The sequence below is a fragment of the Nomascus leucogenys genome, chromosome 12 (assembly GCF_006542625.1).
Source record: "Nomascus leucogenys isolate Asia chromosome 12, Asia_NLE_v1, whole genome shotgun sequence".
Classification (NCBI taxonomy): Eukaryota; Metazoa; Chordata; class Mammalia; order Primates; family Hylobatidae; genus Nomascus; species Nomascus leucogenys.
In genome coordinates, this window is record NC_044392.1 from 27,116,986 (window position 1) to 27,130,577 (window position 13,592).

Sequence of the window (13,592 nt, forward strand, 5' to 3'; positions counted from 1 at the left end):
AACTGGGCGGAGCCCACTGCAGCTCAGAAAAGATACTGTAGCCAGACAGCCTCTCTAGATTCCTCCTCTCTAGGCAGGGCATCTCTGAAAGAAAGGCAGCAGCCCCAGTCAGGAGCTTAGAGATAAAACTCCCATCTCCCTGGGAAAGAGCACCTGGGGGAAGGGGAGGCTGTGGGCACAGCTTCAGCAGACTTAAACACTACTGCCTGCCGGCTGTGAAGAGAGCAGCAGATCTCTCAGCACTGCGCTTGAGTTCTGCTAAGGGACAGACTGCCTCCTCAAGGGGGTTCCAGACCCCTGTGCCTCCTGACTGGGAGACACCTCCCAGCAGAGGTCAACAGACATCTCATATAGGAGAGCTCCGGCTGGCATCTGGCGGGTGCCTCTCTAGGACAAAGCCTCCAGAGGAAGGAACAGGAAGCAATCTTGCTGTTCTGAAGCCTCTGCTGGTGATATACAGGCAAACAAGGTCTGGAATGGACCTCCAGCAAACTCCAGCAGACCTGTAGCAGAGGGGCCTGACTGTTAGAGGAAAACTGACAAACAGAAAGGAACAGCATCAACATCAAGAAAAAGGACATCCACACAAAAACACCATCCGAAGGTTACCAACATCAAAGACCACAGGTAGATAAATCCATGAAGATGAGGAAAAACCAGCGCAAAAAGGCTGAAAATGCCAAAAACCAGAACACCTCTTCTCCTCCAAAGGATTGCAACTCCTTGCCAGCAAGGGAACAAAACTGGATGGAGAATGAGTTTGACAAATTGACAGGAGTAGGCTTCAGAAGGTTAGTAATAACAAACTCCTCCGAGGTAATGGAGCATGTTCTAACCCAATGCAAAGAAGCTATGAACCTTAAAAAAAAGTTACAGGAACTGCTAACTAGAATAACTAGTTCAGAGAACATAAATGACCTGATGGAGCTGAAAAACACAGCACAAGAACTTCGTGAAACATACACAAGTATCAATAGCCGAATCGATCAAGCAGAAGAAAGAATATCAGAGAATGAAGACGAACTTAATGAAATAAATCATGAAGACAAGATTAGAGAAAAAACAATGAAAAGGAACAAACAAAGCCTCCAAGAAATATGAGACTGTGAAAAGAGCAAACCTACACTTGATTGGTGTACCTGAAAGTGACGGGGAAAATGGAACCAAGTTGGAAAACACACCTCAGGATATTATCCAGGAGAACGTCTCCAACCTAGCAAGACAGGCCAACATTCAAATTCAGGAAAAACAGAGAATACCACAAAGATACTCCTCAAGAAGAGCAACCCAAGACACGTAATTGTCAGATTCACCAAGTTTGAAAGGAAAAAGAGAGTGTTAAGGGCAGCCAGAGAGAAAGGTCGGGTTAACCACAAAGGGAAGCACATCAGACTAACAGCTGATCTCTTGGCAGAAACTCTACAAGCCAGAAGAGAGTGGGGGCCGATATTCAACATTCTTAAAGAAAAGAATTTTCAACCAGAATTTCATATCCAGCCAAACTAAGATTTATAAGCAAAGAAGTAAAATGCTTTACAGACAAGCAAACGCTGAGGGATTTTGTCACCACCAGGCCTGCCCTAAAAGAGCTCCTGAAGGAAGCACTAAATACAGAGAGGAAAAACTGGTACCAGCCACTGCAAAAACATGTCAAATTGTAAAGACCATCAACACTATGAAGATACTGCATTAACTAATGGGCAAAAGAACCAGTTAGCATCATAATGACAGGATCAAATTCACACATAACAATATTAACCTTAAATGTAAACAGGCTAAATGCCCAAATTAAAAGACACAGACTGGCAAATTAGATAAAGAGTCAAGACCTATCAGTGTGCTGTATTCAGAAGACCCATCTCATGTGCAAAGACACATATAGGCTCAAAATAAAGGGATGGAGGAATATGTACCAAGCAAATGGAAAGCAAAAAGCAGCAGGGGTGGCAATCCTAGTCTCTGATAAAACAGACTTTAAACCAACAAAGATCAAAAAAGTCAAAGAAGGGCATTACATAATGGTAAAGGGATCAATTCAACAAGAAGAGCTAACTATCCTAAATATATATGCACCCAACATAGGAGCACCCAGATTCATAACGCAAGTTCTTAGAGACCTACAAAGAGACTTAGACTCCCATACAATAATAGTGGGAGACTTTAACACCCCACTGTCAATATTAGACAGATCAACAAGCCAGAAAATTAACAAGGATATTCAGGACTTAAACTCACCTCTAGACCAAGTGAACCTAATAGACATCTACAGAACTCTCCATCCCAAATCAACAGAATATACATTTTTCTGAGCACCACATCGCACTTATTCTAAAATTGACCACAAAATTGGAAGTAAAACACTCCTCAGCAAATGCAAAAGAATGGAAATCATAACAGTCTCTCAGATGACAGTGCCATCAAATTAGAACTCAGGATTAAGAAACTCACTCAAAACCGCACGACTACATGGAAACTGAGTAACTTTATCTGGAATGTTTACTGGGTAAATAACCAAATTAAGGTGGAAATAAATAAGTTCTTTGAAACCAATAAGAACAAAGACAAAATGTACCAGAATCTCTGGGATACAGCTAAAGCAGTGTTTAGAGAAAAATTTATAGCACTAAATCCCCACATCAGAAAATGAGAAAGATCAATAATTGACACCCTAACATCACAATTAAAAGAACTAGGGAAGCAAGAGCAAACACATTCAAAAACTAGCAGAAGACAAGAAACAACTGGTATCAGAGCAGAACTGAAGGAGATAGACATGAAAAACCCTTCAAAAAAAGCTCAATGAATCCAGGAGATGGTTTTTTGAAAAGATTTACAAAATAGATAGAATGTTAGCCAGACTAATAAAAATGAAAAGAGAGAAGAATCAAATAGACACAATAAAAAATGATAAAGGGGATATCACCACTGATCCCACAGAAATACAAACTACTATCAGAGAATACTATAAACACCTTTACACAAATAAACTAGAAAATCTAGAAGAAATGGATAAATTCCTGAATACATACACCCTCCCAAGACTAAACCAGAAAGAAGTCGAGTCCCTGAATAGACCAATAACAAGTTCTGAAACTAAGGCAGTAATTAATAGCCTATCAACCAAATAAAGCCCAGGACCAGATGGAGTCACAGTTGAATTCTACCAGAGGTACAAAGAGGAGTTAGTACCATTCCTTCTGAAACTATTTCAAAAATAGAAAAAGAGGGACTCCTCCCTAACTCATTTTATGAGGCCAGGACCATCCTGATCCCAAAACCTGGCAGAGACACAACAAAAAAAGAAAATTTCAGGCCAATATCCCTGATGAACATCGATGCAAAAATCCTCAATAAAATATTGGCAAACTGAATCCAGTAGCACATGAAAAAGCTTATCCACCAAGATCAACTCAGCTTCTTCCCTGGGATGCAAGGCTGGTTCAACATATGCAAATCAGTCAACGTAATCCATCACATAAACAGAACCAATGACAAAAACCACATGATTATCTCAATAGATGCAGAAAGGGCTTCGATAAAATTCAACACTCCTTCATGCTAAAAACTCTCAATAAACCAGGTATTAGTGGAACATATCTCATAATAATAAGAGCTATTTATGACAAACTCACAGCCAATATCATACTGAATGGGCAAAAGCTGGAAGCATTCCCTTTGAAAACTGGCATGAGACAAGGATGCCCTCTCTCACCACTCCTATCCAACATAATATTGGAAGTTCTGGCCAGGGAAATCAGGCAAGAGAAAGAAATAAAGCGTATTCAAATAGGAAAAGAGGAAGTCAAATTTTCTCTGTTTGCAGATGACATGATTATATATTTAGAAAACCCCATTGTCTCAGCCCAAAATCTCCTTAAGCTGCTAAACACCTTCAGCAAAGTCTCAGGATACAAAATCAATGTGCAAAAATCACAAGCATTCCTATACACCAATAATAGACAAACAGCCAAATCATGAGTAAACTCCCATTCACGATTGCTACAAAGAGAATAAAATATCTAGGAATACAATTTACAAGGGATGTGGAGGCCCTCTTCAAGGAGAACTACAAACCACTGCTCAAGGAAATAAGAGAGGACACAAACAAATGGAAAAACATTCCATGCTTATGGATAGAAAGAATTAATATTGCAAAAATGGCCATACTGCCCAAAGTAATTTATAGATTCAATGCTATCCCCATCAAGCTACCACTGACATTCTCCACAGAATTAGAAAAAACTACTTTAAATTTCTCATATGGAACCAAGAAACAGCCTGTATAGCCAAGACAATCCTAAGCAAAAAGAACAAATCTGGAGGCATCATGCTACTTGACTTCAAACTATAATACAAGGCTACAGTAACAAAAACAGCATGGTACTGGTATCAAAACAGATATACAGACCAATGGAACAGAACAGAGGCCTCAGAAATAACACCACACATCTACAAACATCTGATATTTGACAAACCTGACAAAAACTGGCAATGGGGAAAGGATTCCTATTTAATAAATGGTGTTGGGAAAACTGGCTAGCCATATGCAGAAAGCTGAAACTAGACCCCTTCCTTAAACCTTATACAAAAATTAACTTAAGATGGATTAAAGACTTAAATGTAAGACCTAAAACCATAAAAATCCTAGAAGAAAACCTAGGCAACACCATTCAGGACATAGGCATGGGCAAATACTTCATGACTAAAACACCAAAAGCAATAGCAACAAAAGCTAAAATTGATTAATGGGATCTAATTAAATGAAAGAGCTTCTGCACAGCAAAAGAAACTATAATCAGTGAACAGGTAACCTACAGAATGGGAGAAAATTTTTGCAATCTATCCACCTAACCAAGGGCTAATATCCAGAATCTACAATGAACTTAAACAAATTTACAAGAAAAAAACAACCCCATCAAAAAGTGGGCAAAGCATATGAACAGACACTTCTTAAAGGAAGACATTTATGTGGCCAACAAACATATGAAAAAAAGCTCATTATCATTGGTCATTAGAGAAATGCAAATCAAAACCACAATGAGATACCATCTCACACCAGTTAGAATGGTGATTAAAAAGTCAGGAAACAACAGATGCTGGAGAGGATGTGGAGAAATAGGAATGCTTTTACACTGTTGGTGAGAGTATAAATTAGTTCAACCATTGTGGAAGCTTCCTCAAGGATCTAGAACTAGAAATACCATTTGACCCAGCAATCCCATTACTGGGTATGTACCCAAAGGATTATAAATCATTCTACTATAAAGACACACGCACATGTATGTTTACTGCAGCACTATTCACAACAGCAAAAACTTGGAACCAACCCAAATGCCCATCAATGATAGACTGGATAAAGAAAATGTGGCACATATACACCATGGAATACTATGCAGCCATTAAAAAGAATGAGTTCATGTCCTTTGGAGGGACATGGATGAAGCTGGAAACCATCATTCTCTGCAAACCAAACACCGCATGTTCTCACTCATAAGTGGGAGTTGCACAATGAGAACATATGGGCACAGGGAGGGGAACATCACACACTGGGGCCTGTTGGGGGGTGGGGGGCTAGGGGAGGGATAGCATTAGGAGAAATACCTAATGTAGATGACAGGTTGATTGGGTGCAGCAAACAACCATGGCACATCTATACCTACGTAACAAACCTGCATGCTCTGCACACATATCCCAGAACTTAAACTATAATTAAAAAAATATATATAATACATAATCTAAATTTTACAAAATATTAAAAAAATAAACTTTATTGTATTTGTGGTTTACAACACAATGTTATGGGATATATATTTATATTTAAAATGGTTACTACAGTGAAGCAGAGTAACATATCTATCATCTTACGTACTTTTTTGTGTGTGTAACAAGAGCATCTAAAATCTTCTTAACAAAAATCCCTAATACAATACAATTTTATTAACTATAGTGCTCATGTTATACATTTGATCTCCAGGTTTGTTTTAATTTATAAATCACTGTGGGTATAGTGGGTAGGACTACCTTTATAAGGGAGATGGGCAACTAAGATTTAGACAGATGGGAAGGAGGAGTAGGGCAATTTAGATTCACATTATTTCTAGGGAGAAAGGACGAAGGGTTCTGGGTAAAGAAGAGGCTTTAAAGGTGAGGGAAGAGGAGGCTTCAGTTATAAAAATATTGTCAACTGCACAACAATTAGTAACCAGGAGATAAATCCCCATAATTCTGTAACATATAATAATCCATTCAAGAATAATTACAAGTTTTTGTCTAGGATATTTAAGCCATTTGAATCTAGTATAGAAATAGATCTCAAATATGAAAAAAAATCAAAATTCAGGAGGCACCATAAACAGCATTTTATTTGAAGGTTCCCGGTGTTTCATCTTTGCAGGTTAGTTTTTTTTTTTTCTTTTGTATTTTAGATAGTAATCTTACTTTCCTTTTCCTCCTGAAAGAGTAATGTTTTTTAAAAAGAGTGACTATAATCAAACCCTTAGGCTTCACACCAATCCCTTTATTCTAAGTTTATCCATTTTTATCATCCTCATAATCCCACCCTTTCTCTTCTGTATCCTAGTAATAGTGTGATGGCTTCAATTAGGCTTTCAGTTGAAAGACTGCAGGCTTCACAGAAACTAAAAAGCTATTTCAAGGAAAGCTCTTATGGGACTAAGACCATGAAGAAATTTGAAAATCTCTTTAGGCACTCTGAAGAGTATTATAAATCACTCATTCTCTTTCCAGGACTCCAGCTTCACAAACCCTGACCTTTTCATTGTTACAGTCTCAGAAGAAAAATCTATATTTTAAAATCGCATTATATCTTCTCAGTTGAGCTGTGACTCATAAAGTCTATCCTACTAATATGTATATTAAAGAGGACCAAAAAAAAAAAAAAAACCCAAAATAACCCTTCTGTATGACTATAATGATACTAACAAATACAATAAATGATTTTGAAGTTTTATGAGTAAAGGGTAAGTATGAAATTAACCCCAAACATACATACACACACACACACACACACACACACACAAACACACACACACACACACACCCCTATATAAGTGAAGCTTTTCAACTTTGGGTTGCTAAGATTTATTTATATGTGTGTGCATATATTTAGTGTTCTAAATAGATATAAACATAATTGTTCTTGGCAATAAAGCAGAATTGGACAATTCATCTAAAATGAATAATATGAAAAGATTTAAAAAGAAAAAAACTAAATCAAACTCTGACTCTAAGAGATTAATATTTATCAGTATGCAAATTTGGTACCTCCTTTATTCTAATGGAGTAACTGTGGGGATCAAATAACAACATGCAAAAAATGCTTTCAAAACCACAGGGCTTTACAAATTTTTACTATTACTGTTATGATTATGTTGATCCACAGTAGGATGGTTCTCCAAGTCTTCCTTATAAGACCTGAAAAAATTCACTGTTCCCTAAGGAAGTTAATTTGCTTTGAGAATATGCTGCTGTCCCTAGGTGTCTGTTAAAATCACTTAATTCACTGCTCGTTAGAATGTGTTGGCAAAGCAGGTGGCCCCAGGGGTTCAAAGGATTCCTTGGCAGCCCATATTTGGATCTGCATTAGAAGGTTGCCATAATTCAAAGCAGCTTACTAGGAAATCAAGGGAGAGATAAGAAATACACAGAGAATAGAAAAATCTGCTTGATTGTCCAAGTGCTTCCTGATTCCTCAAAAGCACTGCTCCAAACTAAATCCTTTTGGATCCATCTAATCCAAGAACACCTATCATCCCACAACAAAGGGCTCTTACTCTGGAATCCATCCGATTCCAAAGATATGAGTGGAAGGAGTTCCACAGAAGTAGGAGGAGCGCTTAGTCAGTGCTATGTAAAGAATAGGGGGCTGGGCGGCTGGGCACAGTGGCTTACGCCTGTAATCCCAGCACTTTGAGAGACTGAGGCAGGCAAATTGTCCGAATTCAGGGATTCAAGGGCAGCCTGATTGACATAGTGAAACCCTGTCTCTACTAAAAAGACCAAAATTAGCCCAGAGTGGTGGTGCGTGCCTGTAATCCCAGCTACTTGGAAGGGTGAGGTGGGAGGACTGCTTGAGCCTGGGAGGCTGAAGTTGCAATGAACCAAGATTGCACCAGTGCACTCCAGCCTGGGCAACAGAGCAAGACCCTGAAGAAAAGAAAAGAGAAGAGAGAGAAAGAAGGGAAGGGAAGGGAAGGGGAGGGGAGGGGAGGGGAGGGGAGGGGAGAGAAGAGGGGGAGAGGAAGAGAGGAGGAGAGGAAGGGAGAAGGGGAGAAAAAGAAAAGAGAGAGACAGAGAAAGGAGAGGAAAGGAGAGGAGGGGAGGGGAGGGGAGGGGAGGGGAGAGGAGAGGAGAGAGGACTATAATTTGTTCAGTAAATGCTGACATTCCAACTAGGGCTCATTCAGACACATCAAGAAAGAGTTGAATTAAAAGTAGTCAAATGGCTAGAAAATTGTATTGAAAATAGTATCAACTAAGTGAAAAATAATTCATCCTCATAATCACAAATACTCCCTATGTCTAGAAAACAATATAAATAATGTATGATTACATGTCATTTTAAGAGTCAGTGATTGTTTGCATTCTTCAAAATTATGCAGCAGATAACTCACCATTAGTATCAAAACAATACTTTAAATGCTCTAGTTTTTATAATAAATCCAATCTTTTTGATAAAAATATTTGGTAAAATTAGGGTTAAGTTTATTTTTGTCCTCCTATAAACCATTATGCTATCAAATTATTAATCCAGATAAACAAAGGTATTAATCCCTCTATAATATATTCAATCTCTCCCATTAAGTTAATAGCAGTGTCCCCTTTTTTCAGAGAGCATTTACACCAAACAAAAAATGAGAAAAAGCAATATGTACAAATTAAATTGTACACCAAATATCACTTCAAATTATATTGTTCTGAATAATATTTTAGCTGATTACTATGACTAACTGGTCTTAGGTCTTATAAAGAGATGTATATCTAAAAGTAAACTATTAATGCACTCCATTTGATGTAACAAACCGAACACTGTAACAGAAGGCCAGGTAAAATCTTCAGGTTTAAGGAGAAGACCCTTTTACATCTTTAGTATTGAGAGCCAGAGCTAATAACTGACACAGGATTTAACTGCTAAATTCTGCATTTATGTGTTATATGTCAGGAAAAAAAAATTTAAACAACACTGAGAATCACAGAACATTGGAACCGGAACAATCTTATCAGACACCACACTCTCACAAATTTCCCTCATTCTTAGATCTACTTAGTGAAAGAATCAAAACCAGAACCAGATTTCCTGATGCCCAGTGCTTTAAACTATACCCACCTGTCTCCCAACTTACAGCAGATTTTTACATCCCATGTTAAATAATAAAAATGCGAAATATATTTGGGGTGGTAGTATATTCTTCCCTGTCTCATGGACATTCTTTTAAAATATGTTACTGACCTAACCAATAGGAAAGACAGGGAGAGAAAGAGGGAAGAACCAAATTTGCAGAAACTTTCATTTGCAGAAATCTATTAATTTGCAAACATTTTCATCTGCAGAAAATGAATTCTACTAATACTTTCAGCTCAACTTCCCCCATATAAATTTATGAACAGAAGAAGTTTGAACCATTTCAATTTCCTCCTACTCTGAAGAAAGATATTAAGAGGCAAAACTGGAATTGACAGGGCCATTAAAACATGACAATGAGTTTTTAACAGTCTTCCCTCTAATGTGACAGTTCAAATCATTTCTCCTTTCACCAGAGCCATAGAAAACTTCAACTACAAAGTCAGATTGTTGTATCCTTGAAAACAGAGTTGATTTCTAAACTTATTGTCATTGAAATTCTCTTAACTTCTGCTCAATTTAAGAGCACAGCATATTATATCTCTAGTGTAGGCTCCACTGATGAGGAATTGTGAAAAATAAATGAGGTAATATATGTGAAAGTACTCTGCAAATGTAAAATTATTTTAACATACAGAAAACATTATTATTTTTTTTTTTTTAAAAAGGCCTACGATTGTGTTGCTGATGTGAAGAAGATGCAACTTTCTTAGTGGTTAATCATTAGATGCATTTCCTTTAAAATCAGGAGCAAGAAAAGGATATCTGCTATGATAGCTTTATTTGAACACTATACTAAAGGTGTGGTCAGTGCAATAAGACAAGAGACAAATAGGAAAAGAATAAGGATTGGAAAAGGAAAAGCAAAACTGTCCTTATTTACATATAGCAAAGCAGCTGAGATAAGATCAAGGTGTTATTAATGTTTATTCAGTTCTGCGCGGGGTGTCCAGAATAGAAACTCAAAGGTGGACTGCTGAGTGTGAGGTATAATGCTAGTTATTATTCTAGAACCAATGTTTCTAGAAACAATGTTAGAACAGTTAGACTACACAGTTAGACTACCTTTAAGCCTTATGCTACCTTTAAATGGTTAGACTACCTTTAAGCCTTAAAGGTTACACATAGGCAGCTTTTGGGAATATGGGATGGGGGTCATAAAGTAAAAGACTGTGGTTCAAATTGGATACAAAAAGCAAAGAAAAGTGGATGTGGAAGCTTGAGAATAATATTCCACTCTAAATTACTAAGACGTACGCTATACTAAATTACTCATAGATATGCTATCCTATTTGTGAGCTATCATCAAACTTAAGGTTTCCTGGCATGAGCACTGGATTACTAAATAATAGTAAATCAAGATGAGAAGGAACCGGGTCAATCACAAACCAAGTGGTCTACAAGGTAAGATGTATACATCTCTGCTCACATCCATTATCAGAGACTGTTGTGAAATTATTTTTATGTATATACAGCTCAGTACAGCACTACAATCCTTAAAAACTTTTATTACTTTTATTTAATACTATGTCTAATGTAATTTTGTTTTCTACATCTTCACAAAATTTAGTGTGATTTAAGCTACTTGTCGATAATAAAGCATCTCAGATCTACATTTTACAATATTCTTCATTCAGAGAGTTTTAAAATGGTTTAGTTATGTTGTAAAACCTATACTGATAATCTAAAATGGCCACATGAGCTCTGCCAATGTACTGATGAGTATTTTCAAATGAATTCAAAGTTACATTATTATTTGCAACACCAAAGCAAAGTGTATCAACTATTTAAAAGTGCCAATCATTCAACTTTTATTTTTGTGTTTGGTAATGTTTCAGATTATTTCCCCTCTAAATATTACATAACAAGGCAAATACTATTTTTACTACAATGGAGTAAAATGTTAAGTCAGAAGCCGCAAGCACATTAGGACCATCTGTTTTAGTTATGTGAAGAAAGTACCTAGTATCAATCAGAGAAAAGCTGAGGGGAAAGTCACTGACTGGCTGAAAATATACTATATGCTAGGGGAAAAAAATGTTCCATATGCCATAAACCAGACCCTCTTAAATAAACTTGGAAATGATATAAATTTTCCTAACCTCTTTACACAAGCCAGTGTTAATCAGCTTGCAGAATTTCAAAGTAGTAGAAAAATGTTTTAAATAATTACTTTCGTCCTTTACAAGCATATAATGAACATATACCTTTTTTGTGGCATCCAATGGTCTTTGGTACTTTTCAAAGTAGATGATATATCGCTTTCTAAAGACCAGTATACTCTCAGATTATAAGTTATATATTTCTAGCTCTGAATGACACATTCATATAAAAATAGATTTCTGATCAGCATATATTTATAATCCTCAAAAATGGTTAGATAAAAAAATGAGAGAGAGAAAAAGTAGAAAAAAAGAGGAGTGTGAAGAGGCCAAAACCACCAACATGCAAGGACTTTAATGAAAGTTGTGCCATTTGCAGAATTAAACATTAATCCTACTTGGTTAGAATATGTAGGCGAGTGCTTTTATAAGTGCTCTTTTTAAAAAACAGTAAATATAAAATGAAATAGATTTGTGAATATACTTCTGACTACCTACTGGCTAATATTTGCTACTCATTACAAAGGCTAAATTGGATTATTCAGGAACTGATTACCTAACTTACAAACTAGCCATGATGTTTGCCTTTTTCCCCATATTACTACCAAATTTTTGTGCAGTTCATTATTCATTAACCATCTCCTTAGAATGGTAGATATCAACAATGTGAGTATACCCACCACACTTCATTCTGCATTTTTGATAAAATTAATAACTTGAGGGCTATTCTATACTGACAGAGACAGAATCTTCTGTATCCAAGCAGAGCACATTTACTGAAAATCTGGAAACAGGTTTTTTCCAGGCCTACTTATAATGAGGGAGAAAAAAGATTTCAAAATAGGATATAAAAACCGTACAAAAATATATGATGTGACATAACCCAGAATATATCAACAACATCCAATAATTTGCCAGTATTCAACAATAAGCACACTGATTCTTACATTTGCCTGTTGTCGGAAAAATGGAGACAATTGCTGCATGATCTTGTCAGAAGGACAGAGTCATCTGAGACTCTTTTGAGCTTTTACAGCATAGCCTGAGAGGACCTTTTGTTCCTTTCCTGTTAGCAGGAGAGCCAAACTGAGGCTATGCTGCACCTCCTCCCTCATGAGGAGGCACGAAACATGCAACCAAAAAGTCACCTTCTGGGATCAGTACTGAGGATCTCACAGCGTGTGTGCAAAGCAGAAAACATGGCATAGTGCAAATAAGAAATGAAGACAGAGTAAAAAAATGCTTAAATGGGTTTCTAAAATATAGCTCTGTAAAATAATTTAGAAAAGTGAGGTAGAGGGTCCTACCTTGCAGATCTTATAGAGCGATTCCTGACCATCTCCTCCAGTATCTTTAAAGTAATCATGTGCGGGAAATGTACGATGAATATCTCGAGTAATAACACTCTCCTGGGCTGAGTCCTAAAAAAGAAAAAAAGTAGACCTGGTTATTAAATTTTTTCCCGGTTATGAAATATAATATATATACATGGTAAAAAAACTCAAACAGCAAGAAAAGTAAACAACAGAAAAACATAAAAACTTCTCTTCTATCCCAGACCCATAGTCCTATACCCAAGATAAGCGCTACCAACAGCTCCTTTGTATCTTTTCACCCATCTATCTATACATATTTGTGTGTGTATGTATGTTTATATGGGGAGAAGGGGCAGGGATGGAGGGAAGTTGTATACATACATCTCCATAGAAGCAAACTAGACTGTTTCTTTCACTTAATGGGATAACATAGAGTGTTCCTTATCAAGACATGTACATATAGTTTATTCTCTGTAGGAGTGGTTACTTTTTAAAAATAAGGTATATCTGGATATACACATATCATAATTTACTTAACATTCTCCTATTAATGACCATATTCTTTGCATTTTTTTCTATTTATATAACAATATCATAAGGAATATTTTATACATTTCTTATGCACACGTTCAAGGATAAATTCCTTGAGGTTTAATTGCTAAGTCAAAAGTTACATGCATTTCCAATTTTGATGAACACACTCTCTCTCTCCAGAATTGTCATTTCAATACATACTCCAAACAATAGTAGAGTATGTATTTCTCACCTGTCTAATACCACAAATTATCTAATTTTTAAATCTGACAATCTGAT

The 13,592-nt window shown here is 36.6% G+C and overlaps 1 protein-coding gene across 5 annotated transcripts in view; it reads right to left on the minus strand.

The window, feature by feature from the left end:
- Positions 1 to 13,592, minus strand: part of RABGAP1L (RAB GTPase activating protein 1 like) — an 856,710-nt gene that overhangs the window by 362,833 nt on the left and 480,285 nt on the right. For all 5 annotated transcript variants that reach the window (XM_030823945.1, XM_012511351.2, XM_030823947.1 and 2 more), the window contains one exon: positions 12,771 to 12,884. In XM_030823945.1, the coding sequence (XP_030679805.1) occupies positions 12,771 to 12,884 (114 nt within the window). The remainder of the gene's footprint in view (positions 1 to 12,770; positions 12,885 to 13,592) is intronic.